The sequence below is a fragment of the Balaenoptera physalus genome (assembly GCF_965194825.1).
Source record: "Balaenoptera physalus genome assembly, chromosome: 2".
NCBI lineage: Eukaryota > Metazoa > Chordata > Mammalia > Artiodactyla > Balaenopteridae > Balaenoptera > Balaenoptera physalus.
This window is the reverse complement of record NC_138883.1, coordinates 128,393,345-128,418,462: the sequence shown is the minus strand read 5'-3', so window position 1 is coordinate 128,418,462 and position 25,118 is coordinate 128,393,345. Positions and strand designations below refer to the sequence as shown.

Genomic DNA, 25,118 nt, shown 5'->3' with positions numbered 1-25,118 from the left:
CTTCAAAAACATAAATAATTTCAGTCCTTGGCATGTAATAGAGTTCAATAAATACTGCTCACCCGTGTGAAATAAGGGACTTAAAGATGCCGTGCATATATATGAGCGTGCGCACGCAAAAGGGCAAGAAACCAGTTGTCTCTTATCTTTGAGAAATTTCCAGGTGAGGCACACTAACATTCCTACATGCAGAAAGAAAGCAACTTAATCACAACACAACCAGAATATAATTATTAAGAGGTAAAATCCACAGACATGCTGGAGTTGAAATATACTACCGTTCATGGTACTTCTGAAATAATTGTAAACAAAATAGTCTGTAGTATCTTACAACTGATTTTAAAAGGGTAGTGAATAAAATCAACTTAGCTTTAGCTTCTACCCAACTGCTTCTGTGATTAATAATACATACCACATTCAAAGTAGTACTAAAGTAAGTCAACTCCAGAAGCCATTAAAATCCTAAAGCATCATGGGGTTATTTGGAATACGGGGTCGGTAAGACAATGCTTACATTCAGAGGAAAAACCTGTTCTTGACACACAATACAGTGTGTGATGGTTAAGAGCATGGACTCCGGAATCAGGCTATTGGGGTGAAAATCCTGGCTTCACTTTGGGCAAGTTACTCTGTGACTCACTTTCCTTATCTGTAAACTGGGGATAATAATAGTACCTGCCTTATAGGGTTGTGGTGAGGGTTAAATGGATTATTACATCTAAAAGTGCTTAGAAGTCAGCCTGGCATGAGGTAAGCATTACATAAGTGTGACTTATTAGGGAAGACAAGAGTTTGCAAATAAAATAAGGTACTGCAAGAAAAATGAGGGAGACAGGAAAGTGTGGGCTGAACTTGGAATAGTCAGTCTCAAGATTACACACCAGAGTGAAGGCATTGTGAAGAATGCTGCTTCTCTTATTTCTGGCTAAAAACCTGACACTCAAGCTATATAACAGAGTTCTATCATACTATCAATCTCAAGACAATGTCAGGGTAGAAGTCTAAAAAGACTTTAAACTTTAAAAGTGTTCTCACTTAAAACACCAGAATCTTTCATATTAGACTGAGGATCAAAATTCATTTTGTCTGGCTCTGCTTCCTATGTGCCACCCCAGATAGAATATAGCGATGGAAGCACTAGCAGTACAACCATCAGTGATGTGATTAATACTTGAACTATAACCTGAAATGGTGTAATTTGTCCAGGAAGAGCAACCAGTTAATTTTAAAAACAGACAATCTAACCTCAAACCATCTTTAAAAGCCTCTCTACAGTTTTAAGGTAACTCCACTGATTATTATCTTTTCCTTTTCAGGTAACCCAAGGAAAAACCTCATGTTGCCTTTTTCTGTTCTTAAATGACTGCTGATTTGAGGGAAGTCTCTTAATATGGAGCTTTTGTAAATCCTTCAATCTTGACAAATTATGATCTTTTTACTTAGGGTACCTTTAGCTTAAATAGCTCCATAAACAGTTCTGGAACATAAATCATGATTCATGACCCTGGGGAAGCCAGGGGGAGGACATCAATAATTTCAAAGAAATGAGGGAACTGGTACTGAAGAAGCAAACTGGCCCCCCTTCTGAGACAGAACAGGTCAGCCTCCTTAATTTTCATAAGCAAATGTCAACTTTGCCATCAACACGTTTGTAACTGGGAGCAAAGAGCTCTCACTTAATTGAAACCACAGAACATTTGCAAGGGCCCCTGCCGGAAAGCTCACTTTTCAATGGACTGATAACCAACTCTTGCTAAAGCACAGATAAAACAACTGAAATCTGAGAGTGCCAAGCTAATAACCTTCCTTTCCTCCAGGCTTCTAAACACTGACCCTATACCAAGCTAAATCACAGTTAAGTCATGCAGCTGGACATGAGCTTCGCTGAGGATTGCCTTTGCTGAGTTAGGATTTAATAACAGTCTCCATTTCTATTCATGTCATTTTAAGAAAAACTACATAAAATACATTTCTGTACGAAACCACATCTACAGCATGACTGTTGTCCTGGGTACACATTCATAATATACAGGTAAATTTTAAAAGCAGACAATAGAATACTTGTGATATGGATTAATAAGGAAACAAAAGTACACATACAAAATAAAGTACAACTCTACACCAAAGTGTTTACTATGGTTATTTTTGGATAGAGGATCAGAAGGGATTTACTTTTCTTCATGTTTTCTACAACAAATAGAGTTAGAGAAAAAAAAATTTTTAAATCCAGGAGAAAGGTTTAAACTAAAAACCATCCAAAGAAATAAAAATATTTAACAGGTAATTTTACTTGTGTAATAAAAATATTTTTTTTACTCTAATCAATGGAAAAAACTAAAAGAAAAATGGAGTAAGATTGAGTACTTTCTTTCACATTTTCTAAACTTTAATAGTTACAATAAGCTTTATAAATAAGAAGGGGAGATTTTCTGTGAGTCCCCTCAAATCACTATTACATATGTGGTCTGATGGTTACAGTGGTTAAGTTTGAAAAGACTCATATGATCAAATCACCTCAGAGTTTGTAGTCAAGGAAGGAAGGGAGAATATAGTTTTCCCCTGCAGAACTGATAGATAACAGAAATTAAATGTATACATTTATATTATTCCCTATTACAGAAAGGATTTAAGACAACTTAACCAAAATGCACACAGGATGAAAAGAATAAACAAGAAAATTAAGCGAAAGAAAAACAAAAGTTGGAAAGTTGGAGCAAGGCATGAAGGTGGTGCCAGTAGCAGGGAGGGCAAAATCAGGGTAGGGGCTGCCCACCCACCTCTACACCCACGGCCAGGCAGAGCCAGTGAGCTGGGGGACGGGGTGGGGGGGGGAAACCTATCTGTTGTCACGTGGCCTCTATGTCTGTTAACACGGGGCCAAATTCAGTTATAAGCCTTCCAGCAGACAACCAACAGAAGTCACAAGACTGTGTCTCACTGTTCAGGGTTAAGTGACATAATGATTCCAGATACTAAGACCTCAGGGAAGTTTCTCCCCTGCATCTGCGGTAGAGAAACGGAGCAAATGTATTGAGTACCCTTATAGGAGGCACCATGTGATGGAGCAGCAATCTTAGCTCATCCTCCCAAAAAAGTACACGCAGGACAGTTCTATACTGCCAGTCAGAGCAGCCACGGGCCTGGGAGAACTGAGGTCTTCCCAGACAGTCTACCCAGTGAGGACTCAAGGCCTTTCCTGGAACTGAAGGAATGCCCCCGGCAGGATATACAAGCCTTATTCAGCCCATTAGCTCCAGGAGCACTGCAGTCAGGGTACTTAGCTGCAGTTTCCCCTTCCGTGTTATGTGGTTTCCGGATATGTGGCTTCCTCTTTTAAAATTTTCAACTGTCTCACTGGATATGACCTTATGACATGAGCAATCTCAAATCCTTTTTAGAAGTAGGTGGGGAAATATATAACGGGGATCATAAATGTTGGGAAAAATTTTTAAAGGAAAAATCAAATTAGACTCCTTACCATTAATCCTGAAAACTAGACTTAACGTAAAAGCAAGCATTAAAGAGCCTTCCTGCCCCCTTCCCCCAGTAAAGATGTTGGAGGGTGGATTACAGCTTCCCACCTCAACAACGGCCTGGGCACTAGCCCAGGAGGCAGTTCCAAGGTATTAACAGCTAAGAGCAACCTGCCCTTTGAGCCTAGGTTCACAGCAAACAATAGAAATACTCATCAACAAAGAGACCACAAATACGCTCTCTTTGAAACACAAGAATTAAAATTTGGAGCGTTAACGGCAGAAGGCAAATTCTGATCTTGTGGTCCATTTCCAAAGCTTCAAGTCTTAGAGAGCTACTTTGCATACACTGATAGTTTATATTTTGCTGCTGTACACTTAAAAGCGTAAATACACAACTAATTCTTAATCATGCATAAACAAAATTAGTTTTCAAATATAATTCTAAGAAAAAAAAAATCAGTGTTGTTTAATGTAAACAATAAAACCACCCTGAACCCACAGCCAACTCCTGTGGCAAGCCACTCTTCTTCCTCTGTTGAGGTGTTCCCTGGCATCAAGGCAGCTTCCCAATCACCAACACCCAAAAGGAGTCATGGCGTGCAGGGCAGTGTGTTGAGGGCATCAGACTCAACCTTATGACAACTCCACAGGGTGTGAGAGGCACCGATATCCACGTTTTACAGATAAGAAGACTGAGGCTCAGAGCCAGGTAAGTAATTTGCCCGAGATCACAAGGCTAACAGATGTGGAAACCAGGATGCAAGTGGGGTCTGACTCCAACACCTCCACTGGCCAGCCTACTGGCTTGTTCATCCCCACACCTGTCTGCCCACATTTGTTCTGCAGTCCCACCTCTACTGCTAAGGCTGAGAAAACAGTCGTCAGAGATAATAAGAGAAGGCTTACACCCACTTCAGCCACCTCCTCCCACTCTGTCTGCCTGGCTGAGACCTGCCTGTCAAGGACACCTTCAGAGTTTGGGCTGGTTTCGAAGGCCAGAAGACTTCATTCAAACGTTACTTTCTGAAACCCTCATTCCATGTGTGGGTCCCTCTGCCACTCTAAATCCTGCCCAATTATTTTCTGGTATTAGGTTGGAAACACACAGAACAAAGTTTAACAGAAAATCAGCACCTAGGTTCAATTTACAAGACAATCATTTTAATGGCATTAGTATCTACATTTTCAATAATTCTCGGGTTTTGCAAGCCCAGAGTTCACATCAAATCAGAGCAGTCTACACCTTATTTTTAATCATTCACAGAAAAATGTACTCAACTACAGAAAAAATATAGCAGCCCTGAATGCTTCAGGAAATGACACTGAATTAAGGTGAGACGAACAGTTTCACTACTTTTACACTGTAACTTAGTTTCTTGTTCCTCCAATTCTATCCAGAACCAGAAGCCAAAAAGACACTGACAATAATAGATGAAGGCACTGAATACTTATATGAATATACAAAAATCCTCACATTAAAAACGCTGTCACCTGATTCTCCCAAGTATCACCTGGAAGGGTGAAGTTACAGTAACTGAGGGAATACAGTTACAATAACCAAATACATGTGTTAACCCTACATTTTGGGGCAGGAGTAACTGTCATTTACTGAAACAAGAATGACTTGAAACCCCAGGGAACCCAGGGCCAACATGCCATCTATGCTCAGCAGTCTTGCAGGTACTTACAATTTAACACACTCAAAACTTCACTCACATTTCCTCCCAAGAGCTGTCACCTCCTTTTTCTTTTTTAACTGTAGTTATGTAGCTTTATTACAAAGCGTTCACTGTAGAAAAACTCAAAAATACAAGAAAGTGCCAATATGAAAAATCATTCAGCATCGTGGTATGTATATTCTTTTACATTTTCTTTTCTATGTCACACAAACACAAACATTTATTTCATTTGATTTTTAAAATGGTCTCATACTGGGAATACAATTTTAAAACCTACTCTCACTTGGATATGTTATGAACCTCCCTTCAGTCCAATAAACACATTTCGGCCACATCTTTTTTTTTTTTCCTCTTTTTTTTTAATATTGGAGTATAGTTGCTTTACAGTGTTGTGGCCACATCATTTTTTTTTTTTTTTTTGGCACTGTTCTAGGTTTGGGGATACCAAAGAGTCAGATTTTAATTTTATTTATTTATTTATTTTATTTATGGCTGTGTTGGGTCTTCGTTTCTGTGCGAGGGCTTTCTCTAGTTGCGGCAAGTGGGGGCCACTCTTCATCGCCGTGCGCGGGCCTCTCACTATCGCAGCCTCTCTTGTTGCGGAGCACAGGCTCCAGATGCGCAGGCTCAGTAATTGTGGCTCACGGGCCTTAGTCGCTCCGCGGCATGTGGGATCTTCCCAGGCCAGGGCTCGAACCCATGTCCCCTGCATTGGCAGGCAGATTCTCAACCACTACGCCACCAAGGAAGCCCCACATCATTTTTTAAGGTTAGAGAAGTAGATCACAGTATGGACAAATTAGTGAAATCAATTATGGTCCATAGCTCCTAATGCAGGACACCAAAGATACTTGCAATTTCCACTTCATAACATACATCCTTGAACACATCTTTAAATTCCTTTGGAAAAGTTTCTAATGGAATTACTAGCTCTCAGATCCCAGCCCTTTCTCATCATCCCTTCACTACTTCCTGCTATTCCACATTTCCAGGAACCTGTTGTCATCTCTGCCTCAAAAACTCCTGCTCATCCTTCAAGACTATGCAAGGGAAGAGGGGTAAGAATGTGAGTGAGACCCACCTCGATCCCCTTCATAAGTCAGTGCAGGCCTCTTTCTTCTGTACCCACACAGTAATTAGTCCAGGCACCCTGTGAGCCCTATCACTCAATAGTATTGTTTGTTTCCTTCCCTAGATGATGAACTCTGCAGGAATGGAATTATTAATCAATTTTCAAAAACTGCAGCTTAATTAATGGATGGGGAAAAGTGAAATTGCCAATGCAATAAAAACACAATCATGTATACTCTTCTATTGACAACTACAACTATCCTTGGAATACTCTGTTTGAGACCATCAGGATCTGGAACCATGACATGTAATACTAAAGTCATTTTCAGGACCACAATTTTCACCAGTTTTCTTATACAGGTAATTTATAACATGAAATGGGTTGTGCCCCAAAAGTTCACTTACAGGTTGATTATTTGGATTATAGAAGCCTTTCAGTAATTTTTTTGCCAACCTGAATTCTATCTGAGAAAGCAAGCCTTGCTCTAAACTGGTTCAAGATAAACATGGTTTACTGAGTTCAAGAAAGAAGGAACTCTGGGATCTGCTCATTAAGGTTGGTAAAAGGAACAGTCTACCTTCATTTAAAGCATTAGGAAGAGGCCATTAACTGATAAAACAACATTTTGCAATAAGATTCCTATATCTAAAGCTAGTGTTTCTCAAATTTTCTTCCCACAGTTCCCTATAGACTGATGCTAATCTTTAATAGCGCCCTTTATCACTCCTGGGGCAAAGAAGGGGAACCATCACCTCTTTCTTCTGAGAAAGAACAAAACAGTTTCCCGTCTTCAGCGCAAGGGAAGCGAGAATCAAGATAAATAAAAGGTGTTGGATTAGCTTAGTGTTCTGGGCACAAAAATGGACTAAAGAGCTAAATATGAATGCTTTTTCTTTTTTATCAAACCATTAATTTAAAAAAAAAAAATCTAGCACCAAAACTCTCCTAGCAAGAACAGGTAAGTATAGCCAAGAAATGTTTGAAACAGAAGAGTAACAAAGGAGAACTTGTGTACCGGATATTAAAATATTATTCAACCTCCAATAACTTCAACAGGTAGTACTGGCACAAGAAAAGACAGAAAGATCAATGAAACAAAAGAGCAGGTCCAAAAACATACCCAGGAATTTTGAGTATGATGAAGATGGCATTTCAAATTGGTAGGGAAATGGGAGCTTATTCAACAGATGGTGCTGAGACAATGTATCATTTGGGGTAAAAATGCGGTTGAGGTGATTTGTACCCCTTCTAGAACCAGAAACATGTTACTTAAAAAAAAAAACTTCTCCAGGGCAATAAACTATCTTAGCTTATGGGGAGAACAACCCTAAAACCAGAAAGGAAAAGACTGAACTACATGGACATCTAGCTTCTGTATATCAAACGATGTAACTAAGAAAAAAGAAAAAATATGGAAAGAATACAAATTGCAGCTAATAACAAAAGACACAAGGAACCCAGCCAGGGATTCTGATGAACTTGTCATTAACCAGCATAATAACTTTGGAGGAATCACTGTACCATTTTAAAGTGAAATTACCTAGAACACAAATACTTTGTGGATGAGTTAAAAAAAAAAAAATCTTATATGTTTATTTGTAGAACACCACCCTACCCAGAATCCTAAGGGAATTTTAGTTTAAGACAATCTCAGAGCTCCCACACTGTAATCACTTCAGATATAAATCTTTTCTCAATTCTTTTAAAAATTCATTGCATTTATAAAGCTAAGGATACATCCACCTGTTCCTGTGCAAAACCAGATCTCTGCTGACTTACCTCTTTCCCCCTAAATCTATTCCTCCTCTAGTTTTTCCCATCTCAGTAAATGACACCAACACCCACCCTTTCTTTCAAGGCAAAATCCTAGAAGTCATCCTTGATTCCTCTCTGCCTCAACCCTCACAAGCATTCTGTGAACACATCTTCAACTCTGGCTCCAGCATATATCCTGGAACCATCCTCTTCTCTCCATCCCCATTAATACCACTCTAGTCCCAACCATGCTCATCTCCACCTGGACCATCTCCTAACATCTCCTTACTCCCCTACAATCTGTTCTCCACACAATAGCAAGAATTAACTTTTCAGAATATTATGCAAGCCCTCCCTTTCCCATCTAAATCCTCCAAAGCATTTCTAATTCACTTAGAGTAAAATTCCATAAGACCAGACACTATCGGCCTCATCCTCTTTTTATTGACCTTCTTCAAGTTCCTTTCCAAACTGGTTCCTGCCTTGTAATTTACCAACTCTTCCCTCTGCCTAGCACGCTCATCAATGACATTCCCACAAAGGCTCCTCATTATCAGATCTTGGCCCAAACACCACACTCTCGGAGGCCTTCCCCAACAACCTAAGAGAGACACCACCCCACCCTGCCCTTACCCTGCTCTATTTTCTTCACAGCACCCATCACTAGCTGAAACCCTCTTTTTAGTGTCTGTCCCTCCCACTAGAGCAGAAGCTCCATGAGAACAAGCATCTTCACTCTTGTGTTCCCCAACACTCAGAGTCCAGACCCAAGGGGCCATGCATGTATTTGCTGAACAAAAGGACAAACCCTAAGTGTATGGGAACATTCTGATGAACCAGGATCACTCCTGTCAATTTAACATCTATGGTATCTGCTCAGTGCCTATGAGGGAGTTACCCTTGGCCTGTCTCTGATGGGCTACACTTTGAGTTTTGTTTTGCCTGCTTGTTAAAATCTGTTTCTTGCCTGCTTTCAGCTGTCACTGCACTGCTAACATCTCTTGGTGATCCCTCTCCCCCACTGTAAGCATATGGCAGGTCTAAAAAGTAAAAGTCAGTAATGATGGGGCTCTTCGATCATTAAAGTGCACCAACTTTAGTGCAGACAAGTGTATCTCCTTGAATTTTTCGAAGGCTTTAGCTCCTTTCTGGATCTCAGACAGTTTCTAGTCCCTAGATCTGAATTCTGACATTTTCAATATCCTAGCATAAAAGTACATCATAGTACCATCTTACTAAAAACACTGCCATCCCCTTCAACCCACAAGCCAAACAATAATTTAACTTTAATAAACAAAAACAAAAAACACTGAGGTTTTTTTCTAAGCTAAAGAATGAATTTGCCTTTCAGGGGAGATGTAAAACTCAGTGCCAAACTAGAGATCTACCTTGTGCTAGAAGATTCAAGCCAACTTGTATACTGCATGAAATTACCAATTTAAGAGCTGAGTGTGGACTTTTTGGCCCAGGCTGCAAAGCACAGCGAAGCCATAATCATAAGTTACATCCTATAACCTCCATCCCAATTCTGGCCTTCCCCAAAAGTTCCTTAAGTCTAAAATTGTCTTGTGCCATCCCTGCAGCCAGTCTAAACACAGGGTTGACAGGCTGAGAAGCAGAGGACCTTAACCAGCAAAGCAGGTCCACCCCCAGGCTCCAACTAATATGACTCCTTAAGATCAGAGAGATACAGGAAAAGGTATGCAGGAAAGCTGACAGAATTACTAAATAGTATACACCATTTCCTGGTAAGGGTTTTATCAAAAAGGCAGAGTTGCCACAAAGAAGGGTCAGAGGGCAAATTGTGTTTCTACTTTTCCCTAACTGCCTTAAAGAAAATAAACAATGAGATAAAATCCTACCTCCAAAAAAGATGAGGTAGGAGATTTGGAAAGGAGGCCAAGAGTAGAGCCTCAAGCATGGGCTTTGGGAAAAGATCATCCCCAGGTGTTAAATAGTAAGTCCAGTTTGCCATACATTTTCTGAGTATTGCTGGTGTACCAGGACCCCTACTAGTCTGTATATATTGATTTGGTATCTATGAACATGTATTTGTTTGGGGGGCAGGGAATCACACCGTTTACTATCTGAACAAACTACTTTGGTAACTGTCCCAAAGTTGTGATTTCAAAGGACTTGTCACCAAACTGGAGTCATGTAGATTTACTTTCAAAATCATGCTGTCAACAGCTCATCCTCATTTTCTGATGTAGACATTTCTTTTTTCAAAAAGCACATGTACACCTGAAACATTGTAAAACAACTATACTTCAATGCAAAAAAAACAACAAAAAACACAATTCGTATAAAATTCCAGATAATTCATGATAGATCTGGGAGAAAACCTTGATCTGCGGGTTCCCAAATCACGATCTTAGTCAAATTTATGCTACCTTTTCTAACCTTTTCAGGCACTCAGGACCCTCGCTGGCAGAACCTGGGCTCTGAACTTAAACAAGATCCTAATGGAAACACACAGGAATGAGGAATCAATGCACTGAAAGGGCAGACATTCTCTACTGCTCTTTCATCTTCCTTTTCAGTCCTTTACTTCCCCCCTTAAAGGAAGGGAGATCCATATATGCTTTTCCCCTCACAACATCTAATGCCCGAAAATTTAGACCAGAACTAGAGTTAAAAGCTGAAGTTATAAAGAAGATATTGGTTATAAATTAAGAACCAACAGCAACCAGCTTGGCCTTGCTCAGCAATGACTGCTCTAAGAGTCCATTCCCAGATGACCTCCCGCGCATTGGTTTGCTCTGTGGCTGGATGAATCCCAAATCTTATCTGTAGAGTAAGCATTTCCGTACTTCACACATATAAGGTTTCCATTAAATCCCTTTATTGACTCTACATCCCTCTTCTACCTCAAGTTCATTCCAATACAAATCTGCCATTCCAAAATCATCTCTTTTTCTCGCTTCTAAAGATTACTTTGGCTAATCCCTTTGTTAATCCTGAACGTGATTCCAGCCACTTTTCTGACTCACATGGCCAACCAGAGCCCAGATACCGGATAACACACACATCACTCAACTGGGCTAGTTAACACCAAATCTACCATGGGCCAGTAACTGCTTTTCCCAAAGGTTCTCTTTCCAATTATTCAACAGACTGGTGGGGTTGAGAGTGCAATGGGTACCCGCTCCCATTTACCGAAATGATTCCAACAGTGAAACCTACAAGTGGAAGGACTCTAACTAGATTAACTTAACATCGGCTCTAGTTCTACAAAGCTAAAGGTGAAGATTTCAGAGGCTCAAATAGTAATCCTCACTGCCATCGCTATCACAAGTACTGTGTTAAGTTTTCCCAACAACCTTACGAGGGAAATGTTCATTCGGGCTCATTTAACAAAGGCGAGGACTCGGACAAGAAAAGATGAAGTCCCTTGCAGAAAGTCAGGGTGAGGACCACACCCAGAGGGGCCACCCTGGTCCGTCTGACCCCAAAGCCCTTCCTTCTGAGCGTTGCGCTCACCATCCCGCCTCTGACCTCTGCTGCCAATGCCCGACATCGCCCGCGGGGCACCCGATCCCACGGGCCACAGGTGGACCCGCTGGGCAGTCCGCTGGGATGCTGGATGCAGGAAGCGGTGCCCGGAGACCAGGGGCTCACCTGTAGGCAGCCACCGCGCGGGTCTGCAGGTATTTCTGGGCGGTCATGACTCCCACGAAGAGAAAGTTGCTGTCGTGCGGGCCGCCATCCTGGGCCCTGCCGTGCGGCCAGAGCTGCTCCCCACGCGCATCCCCGCGCGCCCCGCCGGCATGGGAAGCCGCGGCCGCCTGCCCAGGCCGGCAGCCCTCGGGACTGGCGCGGAGCCGTGGGCCCGCTCGCTTCAACTCGGAGGCGCGGGGCAGGACGAGCCGCGAGGCCAGCACGAAACCCAGCACGAGCCCGAGCAGCACGCTGAGCCAGGCGCGCCGGCCGCGCACTGCCATGCCCGCGCCGCTCCGCCCGCCGGGCCGCCGCCGCCGCCGCCGCCGCCGCCGCCGCCGCAGGCTCCGCGCGCCCTCAGCCCGCCGCCCCCGCCCGCAGAGGCCAGCCCGCCCTAGCGCCTCGAGGCCCGGCCCGGGCAGCGCCGAGGCCGCCGCGGGCCCGCCGTGCCCATCGCAGCCCTCGAGCCGCCCGCAGGCCCCGCGCCGGCGCTTTGTTCCGCACGCCCACCCCCACAGCCGCGGCCTGTGCCTTTAAGAAGGGACCATGCCCGGCGCGCGCCGGCGGCGGCTCGGGCGCGAGGCGGCGGCGGCTCCTCCCGCTCGCGCTCCGGGGCAAGTGGCCAGCGCGACGGCGACAGCAGTGGCAGCCGAGTCCGGGCCCCCGTCCCGCCCAGCCCTCGTCCCCCAGCTGGCTCGGCTCCGCTGGCGCTGCGCCCGCCCCGGTCCTCTTCGTGGCCGGCGCCTCCGCAGCACATCCTCCGGCTTAGCTCGCCATTGCAACAGGAGTGCCTCACGTCACGCACGGCGCGTTATGAAGCGGCCCCGGCGGCGGCGGAGCCTGGCCCCTCTCGGGATCCGTCCGCGTCGCCCGATTGGCGCAAAAGTGAATGGAGGGCGGTTCACGTGGCCAAAGTTTGACCAAAAAAAAAAAAAAAAAAAAAAAATCAACCCTTTGGGCGGGCGTGGAGCCCGCGCCGCGCCGCCCCGCCCGGCCGCGCCCGCGCGGTCTGCGGCCAGGCCGCCCGGGTGGAGGGGGCGTGGGGCCGGCTTCGGCGCCGGCGGGGGCTTGCATCGCGGCGCCCGGCAGCCCGTTAGCCTCTCGGCGACCACACAGCCGCCGGCCAGCTCTCGGACTCCCAGCAGCGGCGCCCAGCACCGGCCCGAGGGTATCCCCTCAGAGGGGCCGTGCCTGCCGGCTGTCCCGTTCTGCAAGATGCATCGGTAGCGTGAATCTTAGGAGGGATTTTTAAGAAGGGACTTCTTGGTCCGGAAACTCTCCACGAACCACTCGTTCCTCCTGCATAGACTGTCTTCAGATAAACCCCACTCCCCATGCCCAGCCCTCAGCCAGGCGGACCTCACCGGCTACCTTGCCTGCGTCTGCCCAATTCACACTGTATCTTTGTTCGCGCCGCTGTGTGGGTAGGAGCGAGCACGTATAGAATAAACAGTTCAGGAGCCGTTTGAGACGTGCACGCTTGGAGAATGAACCGTGAATTCAGTTACCTTGTTCCCTGCCACTAGTTTCTAACCTGAAAAAAAAGCTATACTTAATGTCCAAGCTCCTAACACTACCCGCATTTAATGTATGTTGAAGAAATAGTAGGTAATGTTAATGCTCTTGTATTTACAGTCTATGTGGACAGTCAGTATCTCTAATCTGAATCTTTGTCAATATTTTAACATAGTCCATAAAAGTGCCATGGATTTCTAAAGACAGGTTTTGAGAACCGGATTCTCTATGATGGATTTTAAATTTTACACATATCCTCTTATTTTTTAAAATAAATTTATTTATTTTATTTATTTATTTTTGGCTGCGTTGGGTCTTCTTTGCTGCCGGGCGGGCTTTCTCTAGTTGCGGCGAGTGGGGGCTACTCTTCGATGCGGTGTGTGGGCGCTACTCTTCTTTGTGGTGTGCGGGCTTCTCAGTGCGATGGCTTCTCTTGTTGTGGAGCACGGGCTCTAGGCGCTTGGGCTTCAGTAGTTGTGGCTCGCGGGCTCTAGAGCACAGGTTCAGTAGTTGTGGTGCATGGGCTTAGTTGCTTCCTGGCACGTGGGATCTTCCCAGGGCTTGAATCTGTGTCCCTTGCACTGGCAGGCGGATTCTTAACCACTGCGCCACCAGGGAAGCTCCACATTTCCTCTTTAAAAAACAAAAACAAACAAAACGCAGCTAAGGTAACAAAAGCTGATGAAGTGCCCATACAACAAATGTTTGTGTAAATATTAGTGTTATTACTTTGTCACCAGTGTACTGGGGTTTTTTCAATGAAACTCCCAGAGAGCAAAGTATTTTCCTGGGCCTGACAGCTTCCCTTCATTTAATCAAATGAACCCATGAATTAGGGACAGAAAATAAGCATGCTTGGGGTAAACTTTGGATCTTTCTTCATTGCTAAGATGACCAAAAGATTGAAATATTACACAATTTAAAGTGCCACCTTGTGAGAGAGATATCATCTCTGCAATTGAATGGTGGTCACTCTTGTTTATTCTTTGGATATCAGCACTTTCTTTGGCACTTGTGATTTATGTCAGAAATAGTTCATTACCCACGTTCCCACAGGCTCCCTCCCTAGGAGGTGATCCACATCTAAAAATAAAATACTCGTTATTCAGTGAACACAGGATTCCAACAGTGGTCTTGAGAAAACTACAGAACACGTAACCATGAATTACAGACTTGAAAATCACCCAAAGAGGTTTCCAGTAAGACCATAAGCCACAAATGCCGAATAGTCACCAGATCCCCCAAATTCAGCAACAGCCCCATAATTCACAGTGATTTCTATAAAGCACAAATCTAGCAAGATACAGATGTTCAATTTCATGACATAATGATTTCAATATTTGCTAACCTGCTTTAAACTTCTCTATTTCCTCATCTAGACTAAAATCTAATAAAAAGTACATAAATGTGTGATGGCAATTAAATGTTTTGTCCTCCTCCATTTCCTGGCTCCTAGGTGTCCCTCAGTTCCTAGGTCAGCAGCCTCACCTGCATACCTGCAGTCTCAGTGGGAGTGTGTCTTTCATAATGTAGAGAGGATACCCTATTTTCCATAATGACTGGACCCGAAGGTTTAGAGCACCTGGGTCAAGGAGACTATGACACAGGTGAAGTCATCCCACGAAAAGTAGGCGATGTCAGGCTAGGGGAGGGCAAGAGGAGAAGAGGGAGGGCAGGGTCCTGTAGAAGTTGGCCAGGGGCTCCAGGAGCCTTCACAATGGGGCTGGGGCAGCTTCCCAAGTACAGCATGGGGAGATGGAGGGGAAATTCCTGCACAGCTGGATGGTCTAGCTGAGGCAGTTCTCCTGGAGAGGGATCCACAAGCTTCCCAGCAAGGGCCCCCTCAGAGGCCTGGATCAGGAGGCAGAACTCTCCTACATGGGGGGATTTCACAGCTGGAGGCAAATGCCCAGAACGAAGGACTTCGGTGACAGCCAGAGGCCCAAAGGGCCAGACAAGAAAGCCCAGCGTGGAGGTCCATCCAGAGGCCGGCCCCACCTGCCCAGACACAGCTAACACCAGCAAGGATCTGGGAAGAGGGCGCGCATCTGAGACCCCTGCCTCCAGTGCACACACATGCACCCTCCCCAGAACCCCCTCAAGGCCGAGGCAGGTCCTCACTCCCCATGTCTTCCTCTCCTTTATTTATTTGTAAAGGTGAGAAGTCTGGTTGATCAGATTCTATAGGCATTTCACCTGAGGAAACTGAGGAAAGAACTTTCCTCCATGGAGCCCTCTCTGTTAAGTTGAGGGAGTCATTAACCATCTTTCTCATTTAAAAAAGGAGTGGTGTTAACCATAATCAGATAGAGTTATTCAATGAGGAAGACTCCTAAAGGCACACCCCCCCCCCGAGGGGGCCTGGGCTGGATCAGGGACTCCCACCAAGTGTGGGATCTGGGCTTCCTTCTGCACTGAGGGAGTCCTCCCTGGACAAGCTGCAGACCCCTCAGGGTCTTAGTTTCCTTATCTCTAAATGGGTCTTTCCACTAGATCAGCGGCCCCCAACATTTTTGGCACCAGGGACCAGTTTTGTGGAAGACAATTTTTCCACAGATGGCAGGGGGTGTGGGGGGTTCAGACAGTAATGTGAGCGATGGGGAGCGATGGGGAGCGGCAGATGAAGCTTCGCTCGCCCGCCGCTCACCTCCTGCTGTGCAGCCTGGTTCCTAACAGGCTGCAGACAGGTACCGGTCAGTGGCCCAGGGTTTGGGGACCCCTGCATTATATCATGCTAGAAGTTTCTCCTCAGTGATTCTAGACAGATGATGAGAAATTTGGCCAGAAGTGTCACATCATCTAACTTCCTTTCTGTTTTCATGCATGAACCTACATTACTGAACACTTTCTCGCAAATTGCAACTCTGCTCCCACACGAGTTACATTTTTTTTTCCTGTTCTTAATATATTGAACGCCTGTTACAGGTATAACATTTCATATAATTTGCAGCAATTTCTTGGAAACCCTTGGTAAATACCTCAATTGTTTGTTGGCAGCAAGCCTTGAACAACTGACAGAGTTCCCTGTAAGGGCTTCTTTAAAGACACAGCTCCTGGACTCCTGCCTTAAACAGGGGGCCCTGCAAAAAATGTTCACAATTTTTAAAAACCTTTAGAAATGGCTCTTTTAAGAATCAGTGAATGCGGAGGAGGGAGTTATAATCCATGCTTTCAGAGGGCTCTGTTCATTGCCTGCAAAGAAGAAAATCTATAATGACCATTTTACTAATATTACCACTTAACCTCTATTAACCCAATAAAATTTTGCTTTATTATTAATGCTGCTATTAAACTGACATTTAAGGTCCTCATTAGCTAATGAATTTTGCTCAGTGTTTCCTTCTATTTGCAGCATTTCCAGCCAGATGCAGGGAAGGGCAAGTGATATGGCTTATGTTCTGGCTTCCAGACACTAGTAGATGTGACGCTGGTTGTGCTAGAATGTTCTTCATGCTTCCTTGGTCTGCTTATCAGCTCTGTCCATTCTTTCTGTCAGATATTGAGTCAGTATGTGTGTGTTTCTCACACAAGTGCATGTGTTTCTGTGTATGGGAGAGAGACAGAGAGAAGAAATTTAGCACCACTCTGTGTGCTGGCCGGATGGGATGTAATCTTACTAACTAGAAAACGTTGGCTGCCGCCAGCACGGGCACTATTGGGAAACTGCCTGAATGTTCTCTGGGAGATAACCTCACTGCAGAGGCTGGGGACAGTTTGCTTCTAGTCTAACACTTAATCCTTGTGTAACAGAGAAGTTTGTCTTTCCCATCCGTTGCCAAGAAATGCCATTAATCTTTAAAGCGGTGTCAGAGTTTCCACAGCTGGAGCATTTGCACAAAGACAAAGCTTCCATTTCTCAGGAGGGAAGGAGTGCCCCCCCCACCACCACCAGGCGCTGGTCAGCTGGCCCGCAGCATTGCCCCCTGAGGGCTGCACACAGTGGTGGTCAGGCCTGGGGGCCTCGTGGAAATGCTCCAGAGGTGCAACTCAAACTCTCTTTGTTTTACTCGCAGTCTAGTTAGTGAAGCATAAAATTGCATGGGGGGAACATTCAAGCTGCAGAAGAAGGTTTAAGCTATAAACTGAGGCAGCAGAAATTCAGATCCATAAACACATAAAGTGCAATGCAAGGATCAGAAAACATTAACACCATAAAACCTGATAAATGACCCCACTACATTAATCATTCACACACCTTGTTATTACGCTATCATGCCTGGGCTAGGGTCATAAACACTTCTATCACCTAGTGATAGGTGATAAGGATTGTTATCAGACACGGTAGTAAGGCCTCTACAGGAGTTTAAAATAAACACAGTGGGATGAGACATTCTCCTGGGGAGTCTGGAGAAAGAGGCTCTGAAACAGGCTGGGAGGAGAGCCAAGTCCTGCAACCTGTTTGGAGGGCAATTTCATCACAATTGCAACTTACAAATGCATTTACTTTTGACCCAGCAACCCCACTTCTGAGAATTTTTCCTCCAGTCATACCAGTACAGAATGACACTTGTACTGGGTTATTCTCTGCCACATTGTTTGTGATAGTAAAAGATTAGACCTGTGTCCATTTAGAGGGGAGTGGAGAAGTAAACAATGCTGTATCCATCAGAGAATGAGATACTCTGCAGATGTAAAACAGGGCGAGGAAACCCTCTCCCTTCTGAGATGGAGAGAGTGCCACTAGGTGTAGGACAGAAAGCAGAGAGAATAAGAATTTTGCTAGTTTTGTTTTTGTTTAATAACAAAACACTAGAAGAATGCACAAGAAATAAAAGTGAAACCTGGGGGTTGGGGGTGGGGTCTGGTTGAAAGGAGAGACATAAGCCAGAGTTCCCAATGGACACTTTTGAATATCTATCTGATTTTTTATTATGTGACTGTATTATCTATCTAACCCTCCAAAAAAGCTACCAATTTCCCACAAGTTGAAGCCCTAAAATGCTATTAGTAGAGCATTGACCGCTAAGACCATAGATTCTCCCTGACAGCTTTTTTGGTGCAACTGCTCTTGTTTAATGGAAGTGGAAACTGGAGCCCATTAACCACATCGTGAGTGTTGCCACCAAGCCAATTAGCCAACATCCTGGCCCAGAATGTCTCGGACTGTAAGCAAGAATCCACCAAGTATTTTCTTTCAACTGGTTAAAATGAAAATTTCCAAGTTCTAATTGAACTTTTACTTCCAGTTTCCTTAGCATATCATTATAAGTGTTCTTCCAACATGGAAATATTAAGAGCTTTCTCAAAGCATCAAAATAGACATGCCTATATTCCTTTCAGAATCTCTTTCTCCACTTGTTTTGTACTGGCTCCTCCTTGAACTTAATTTTTGGATCTTCCATAATCTTAGGGCCTCGTGCCATGTCTTTCCCCCCACCCCAAACATATTTTTTAAAAAAATCATTCTTTCAAATTTTTCTTAGGCTATTATAGCACCAAACAAGAAAACCAAGAGCAGCTCTAGAACTTTGTGACAATGGCGCCCTCTTGTGATATGGAGTTATTTCTGTTACCTGAAAGTCTATAATCTTGGACTCAAAAGAGAATAATGGTCAGATATTTTATTTTATGGTAACACTTTTACCAGCATTTTCCAAAGTGATATCCTGGCCTTTGATTTGTGGCTAACTAGCTGGTGACACTGTAAAATGATAGGAATTGAACTAAATGGTCAGCTAGAATCTACCCCTTGCATTTTGAAACTGAGTGAGATACTCTGGGGGAATGTAGGTTTAGCCCCACTTTCCCCCTCATGATTCTGATACCCAAACAGTTTTGAGATCCATGGATATCTGCTTTCTTGTGGGAAATTGGTCAATTTCCCCAACAGATGAAAAGTATCAGCCAGTGTAAATTGATTGTATATGGGAGTAGATGTCCTCCTTCATCTGCCCAGGTTCACAGCTGCAGAGGGGTTCACACTGGAGAGGCTGTCTGCAGACCCTGGAGGTCCAAATGTTTTCTTTGCAATTCTCCTCAAAAAGCCACCTTCAATCCTTTTGCACGCATATGAACTGTTGGTGGTGTGGTCATCTGCACACGTTTGCCTTGGTTGTGTCCCCCCAAGAAAGGTTCCCACCTACCCCTGAATTCAGAGGGTGCTCTGAAGGTGTGGCCTCCTGCCTAGCAAATGCAACAGAAATTTCATAGATAACGTTCTTTCATTACCAAAACTGAAAGTGACCTTCAGCTACAATTGGGCCTGCTGCAGGACATTTCAATGATGTTGAAGTTAACAGAAGGAAATTAACTGAACTAGTATAATTTGTTTTCTGCTGTATATTTTCTGGGTTTTGTGACATTTGCCAATCAATGCTTCATTTGGTTTAATGAGAAATGAACATTTATGCCATTGCAAATACACTTTATTTCTAAATATTTCGTGGTAATGAAGCCAAGTTTCAAGAGGGTAAACATCAGAAGCAAGGATGAGAAGATGTGTTACTTAGGCTCAGACATGGGAGCTGTGCATGACACTTGCCTGGAACATACGCCAGGCCCAAACCACCTCTGCTTTACTCCTTTGTCAAATTTTGTGATGTCAAGAAAGCAAAACTGAAAGAGACTCAAAGATCCCACAGAGAGCTCTGATCCCTTACCAGAACCACCTGTGCCATCAGGGTCTAGTCAGGGGACAGAAACCTTGCCAGTCATTTGAACAGAGAGAATTTTTTTTTAAGTTTTATTGAGATCTAATTGATATACAATAAACTGCATGTGTTTCAAATGTACAATTTGTTAAGTTTTTATACACCTATGAAAACACCACCACTGCTGTGATCTGAATGTTTGTGTCCCCCGCCAAATCCTTATGGTAAAATCCTAACCTCCAAGGTGAAGGTATTAGGAGGTAGGACCTTCGGGAGGTGATTCAGTCATGATGGTGGAGCCCTTGTGAATGGGGTTAGTGCCTTTATAAAAGGGACCCCATAGAACTCCCTAGCCCCTTCCACCAGGTGAGGACGCAATGAGAAGTCTGAGACTCGGAAGATGGCCCTCACCCAACCATGCTGACACCCTGATCTCAGACTTCCAGACTGCAGAACTGTGAGAAATACATTTCTGTTGTTTATAAGCCACCTGTCTGTGGTATTTTGTTATAGCAATCTGAACAGAGACAACCATGATCAAGATAGTGAACTTATCGGTCATTCCCAAAAGTTACTCCTTCCCTGCCCCCAACCTCCATCTCAGGCAGCCACTGATCACTATAGATGAGTGTGCATTTTCTATAGTTTTGTATAAATGGAATCATACAGTATGTACTTTTTAAAATCTGGTTTCTTTCATGCACATTAAATTATTTTGAAGTCCACCCACGTTGTTGCATGGATCAATAGTTCATTCCACTTTACTGCTGAGTAGCACTGCATTCTGTGAACATACCAGCATTTATCCATTCACCTGCTGATGGACATTTCCACTGATTTTGACTTAGGCTGTTACCTGCAAAGCTGCTATGAACATTCATGTGGAAGTCTTTATATGGACACATGCTTTCATTCCCCTTAGGCAAATACCTATGAGAGGAACAACTGGATCATACAGTAGTGTGATTTAACTTTTTAAGGAACTGCCAAACCTTTTCCCATTTTTTTTCCTACTAGCAGTGTGTGAGAATTCCACCTCTTTCACATCCTCACCAGCAACTGGAATAGTGAGTCATTTTAGCCTTTTTAATAAGTATGTAGCAGAACCTCATGGTAGTTTTAATTTGTTTTTTCCTAATGACTAATGATGCTGAGGATCTTTTCATTGTATACCCATCTACATGTCTTCCTGGTAAACTATCTGTTCAATGCTTTTGCCCACTTAAAAAAAATAGAACCATAATGGAAAAGAATATATATAAAAAAAGAATGTATATATGTATAACTGAGTCACTTTGCTGTACAGCAGGAATTAACACAGCATTATAAATCAACTATACTTCAATTTTTAAAGAAAGGTAGGAAATCCTGTCACAGGCTACAATACAGATGAACCTTGAGGAACCTTGCTAAGTGAAATGAGCCAGTCACAAAAGGACAAAAACTGTGTGATTCCACTTATATGAGGTTCCTAGAGTAGTCACATTCATAGAGGCAGAAAGTAGAAGGGTGGGTGCCAGCAGGTGGGGGAGAGGAATGGAAAATAGTTGTTGAATGGATAGAGTTTCTGTTTTGAAAGACAAAATAGTTCTAGAGATCTGTTGTACAACAATGTGAATATACTTAACACTGCTGAATTGTACACTCAAAAATAAGGTGGTTAAAAAAAAGAAAAATATAAATCATGTGAAGTGTTAAGGTGTAAATAATTAAAGACTTTTAAAAATTAAAAAATGGGTTGTTTATTTTCTTATTCTTGAATTTTGAGAGTTCTTTATATAATCCGAATAAAAGTCCTTTACCATATATATGATTTACAAATATAGTCTCTCAGTCTGTGGATTTTCCTTTTATCCCCTTAAGCAGTATCTTTCAAAGTGCAGAAATTTATAGATTGTGCTTTTCGTGTTGCAGCTAAGAAATCTTTGCCTAACTCAAGATTTACAAAGATTTTTCTTTCCCATTTTCTTCCAGAAGTTTTATAGTTTTAAGGTTTGTATTTAAGTCTATGAACTATTTTGAGTTAATTTTTATATGAGATCTGGACCAAAGTTTATTTTTCCCACATACAGATATCAAGTTTTCCCAGTACCATTTATTGAAAAAAGACCATCTTTTCTCCACTGAATTGCAGATTTTTTCTAGATTTTTTTACTCTGTTCCATTGACCTGTTTATTCATCTTGAGGCCAATTACACTGTCTTGGTTAATGTAGCTTTATAAGTGTTGAAATCAGGTAATGTTAAACCTCCAACTTAGTTCTTTTTTGAAGTTGACTATTCTGAATACTTTACACATCCTATGTGAATTTTAGAATCACCTTGTCAAATTCTACGAAAATGCCTGCTGAAATTCTGATTGATACTGCATGGACTCTTTAGATCAATTTGGGGGAAAATGTTGTCTTAATATGAAATCTTCTGACCCATGAACATAAACTATCTATCTATTTATGTCTTATTTAATTTCCCTCAGCAAAGTTTTATAGTTTTCAACATACAGATCTTTTACATATTTTTTCAGATTTAAATATTTCTTGGCTTTGGTGATAATGAGAATATCATTTTAAAATTTCAGTTTCCTGTTGTTTATAGCTAGTATATAGAAATACAATTGAAATCTGCATACTGATCAATCATGCAACCATGCTAAATTCAAAAATTCTAATAACATTTTGTAAATTCTATCAGATTTTCTACATAGATGATCAGATCATCTGCACATAATGACAGTTTTACTTCTTCCTTCCCTATATGGATACAATTGATTTCCTATACTTGTTTCATTGCACTGGTTAGAACCTCCAGTACAGCGTTGAGTGGGAATGTCTGATCTTGGAGGGAAAGCTTTCAATCTTTTTCCATTAAGTATGGTGTTAGCTGTTGGTTTTTGGTAGATGCCTTTTATCAAGCTGAAGAAGTTCCTTTCTATTCCTAGTTTACCGAGTTTTATTAGGAACTGGTGTTAAGTTTTGTTAAGTGCTTTTTCTCTGCCTATTGAGAAGATCATATGGTTTTTCTTTCTTAGTTTTTTAATGTGGTGAATTATACTGACTGGTTTTCAATGTGAAACAACCCACACTTGGTCATTATGTCATGGACTCTCTATTCTTTTTATAAATTATAGGACTTTGTAAAGCTCAACTTCATAAAATTTCATTTAGAATTTCTGCATCTATGTTCATGGGGGATATCTTGGGGAATGTTTTGTAATATGTTTGTGTGATTTTCATATCAGGGTAATGCTATCCTTACAGAATGAGTTGGAAAGTTACCTCCTCTTTGATTTTCTGCAAGAGTTTGTGTAGAATTTGTATTATTTCTTTCTTACATGTTTGGTAGAATGTACCAGGGAAGCCATCTGAGACTGGAATTTTCCTTGTGGGAAAGTTTTAAACTATGGATTCAATTTCCTTAATAGATGTAGGGCTATTCGGGTTATCTATTTCTTCTTGAATAATCTTTGGTAGTTTGTGTCTTCCAAGAAGTTTATTCATTTCCTCTAAATTGTCAACTTTACTGGCATAAAGTTGTTTATAATATTTCCCCTTTATCCTTTTAATATCTACAGAATGTATAGTGATATTATCTTCCTCATTCCTGATATTGATAATTAATTTCTTTTTCCCCCATATTAGTCTAGTTAGAGATTTTTCAATTTTATTGATTTTTTCAAAGAAACAGCTTTTGGTTTTATTGATTTTCTCTGTTGTTTTCTTTTTCAGTAATTTCTACTCTGATCATTATTAATGGGTTGGCCAAAAAGTTCGTTCAGGTTAATGGACAAACCTGAACAAACTTTTTGGCCAACCCAATAATTCCTTTGTTCTAGATACTTTGGTGTAATCTGCTCTTATTTTTCTAGTTTTTTGAGATAGGAGAAGAGGTAACTGATTTGAGACCTTTTTCTTTTCTAATACAGGTGTTTAATGCTATAAATTTTCCAACAAGTACTATGTTAGCAGTACCCCACAATTTGAATGTTGTATTTTTATATTCATTTAGTTGAAAATGCTGTCTAATTTCCCCTTTGATTTATTTTTTGACTCATGGATTATTTAGATGTTTCCAAATATTTGAGAAATGGATTTTCCCAATATCTTTCTCTTATTGATTTCTAATTTAATTCCATGGCAGTCAGAAAATATGTTCTATGACTTGAATCTTTAAACATTTTCTGAGACTTATCTTATGGCCAGAATATTGTCTACCTTGGGAAATGTTCTATGTGCACATCTATGTGTGTGTGAGAAAAGAATGTATATTCTGCTGATTTAGGGTGGAGTGTTCTGTAAGTGTCAGATCAAGTTGATTGATAGTGCTGTCTAAAATATCCTTACTGATTTTACTTTTTCTATCAGTATTGAGAGAGGAGTATTGACAGCTATGATTACAGTTATGAATTTGTCCATTTCTCTTTGCAATTCTATCAGGTTCCAGTAAAACTTTGTTATTAGGTACATAAACAATCATAAATGATTGCTGCGTCCTCTTGATGAACTGACCCCTTTACACTTTTGCTTTGTTTATGACAATAAACCTACTGTCGTCCCTGTTCTTTTGTATGTACTGTCTTTTTTTTCTCTGGCTGCTTTAAAGATTTTCCCTTTTTATTTTATCTTTATCACTGGCTTTCAGAAATTTGTTTATGATGTGTGTCTGTATAGTTTTCTTTATGTTTCTTGAAAGATATGTGACTTTTACAGTCTTCATAAAATTTTAGAAAATTTTGGCAATTATTCCTTCAAATCTTTTTTCTCCACCTCCTCCTCCACTCCACCACCCCTGGACTCCAATTGTCCATATTAATATTGCTACTCTAAGTTGCCCTACAGCTCTGATGCCATTTTCTTTTCTTTTCTTTTCTTTTAATTCTTTTCTTCTCTCTGGGTTTCATGTTAGATTGTTTCTATGGCCCTGCCTTCAAGTTCACTAGCTTTTCTTCTGCAATGTCTAATCCCATGCAGTGTTAATGCCACCCAGTATATGTTTCTACTCAGACATTGTGGTTTTCATCTCTAGAAGTTCTATTTGAGCCTTTTAAAAATATATCTTCCATGTCTCTACTTAACTTTATGAACATATGAAATACAGTTATAATAACTGTTTCGATGTTCTTCTCTGCTAATTCTAACATCTCTGTCAATTGTGAATCAGTTTCAACTGTTTCCACCTCATTATGGGTCATATTTTTGTGTCTTTTTGCATGTCTGGTAATCTTTGGATGCCAGAGATTATTAATTTTACCTCATTTGGTGCTGGATATTCTGTATTCCTTTGAATCTTGAGTTTTGGTCTGGGATGCAGTTAATTTCCCAGGAAGCAGTTTAATCCTTTTGGGTCTTGCTTTTACAGTTTGTTAGGCAGGGCTA

General features: G+C 42.0%; 1 protein-coding gene and 1 long non-coding RNA gene across 2 annotated transcripts in view; one reads left to right on the top strand and one right to left on the bottom strand.

Annotated features, from left to right (window-relative positions):
- CHSY1 (chondroitin sulfate synthase 1) overlaps window positions 1–11,934 on the bottom strand; it is a 75,271-nt gene extending 63,337 nt beyond the window's left edge. The window contains exon 1 of the mRNA XM_082450212.1: window positions 11,604–11,934. Within this exon, the coding sequence (XP_082306338.1) occupies window positions 11,604–11,926 (323 nt within the window). The 5' untranslated portion in view covers window positions 11,927–11,934. The remainder of the gene's footprint in view (window positions 1–11,603) is intronic.
- The window catches only part of LOC309655244, a 177,215-nt gene that overhangs the window by 129,398 nt on the left and 22,699 nt on the right, over window positions 1–25,118 (top strand). The window lies entirely within an intron of this gene.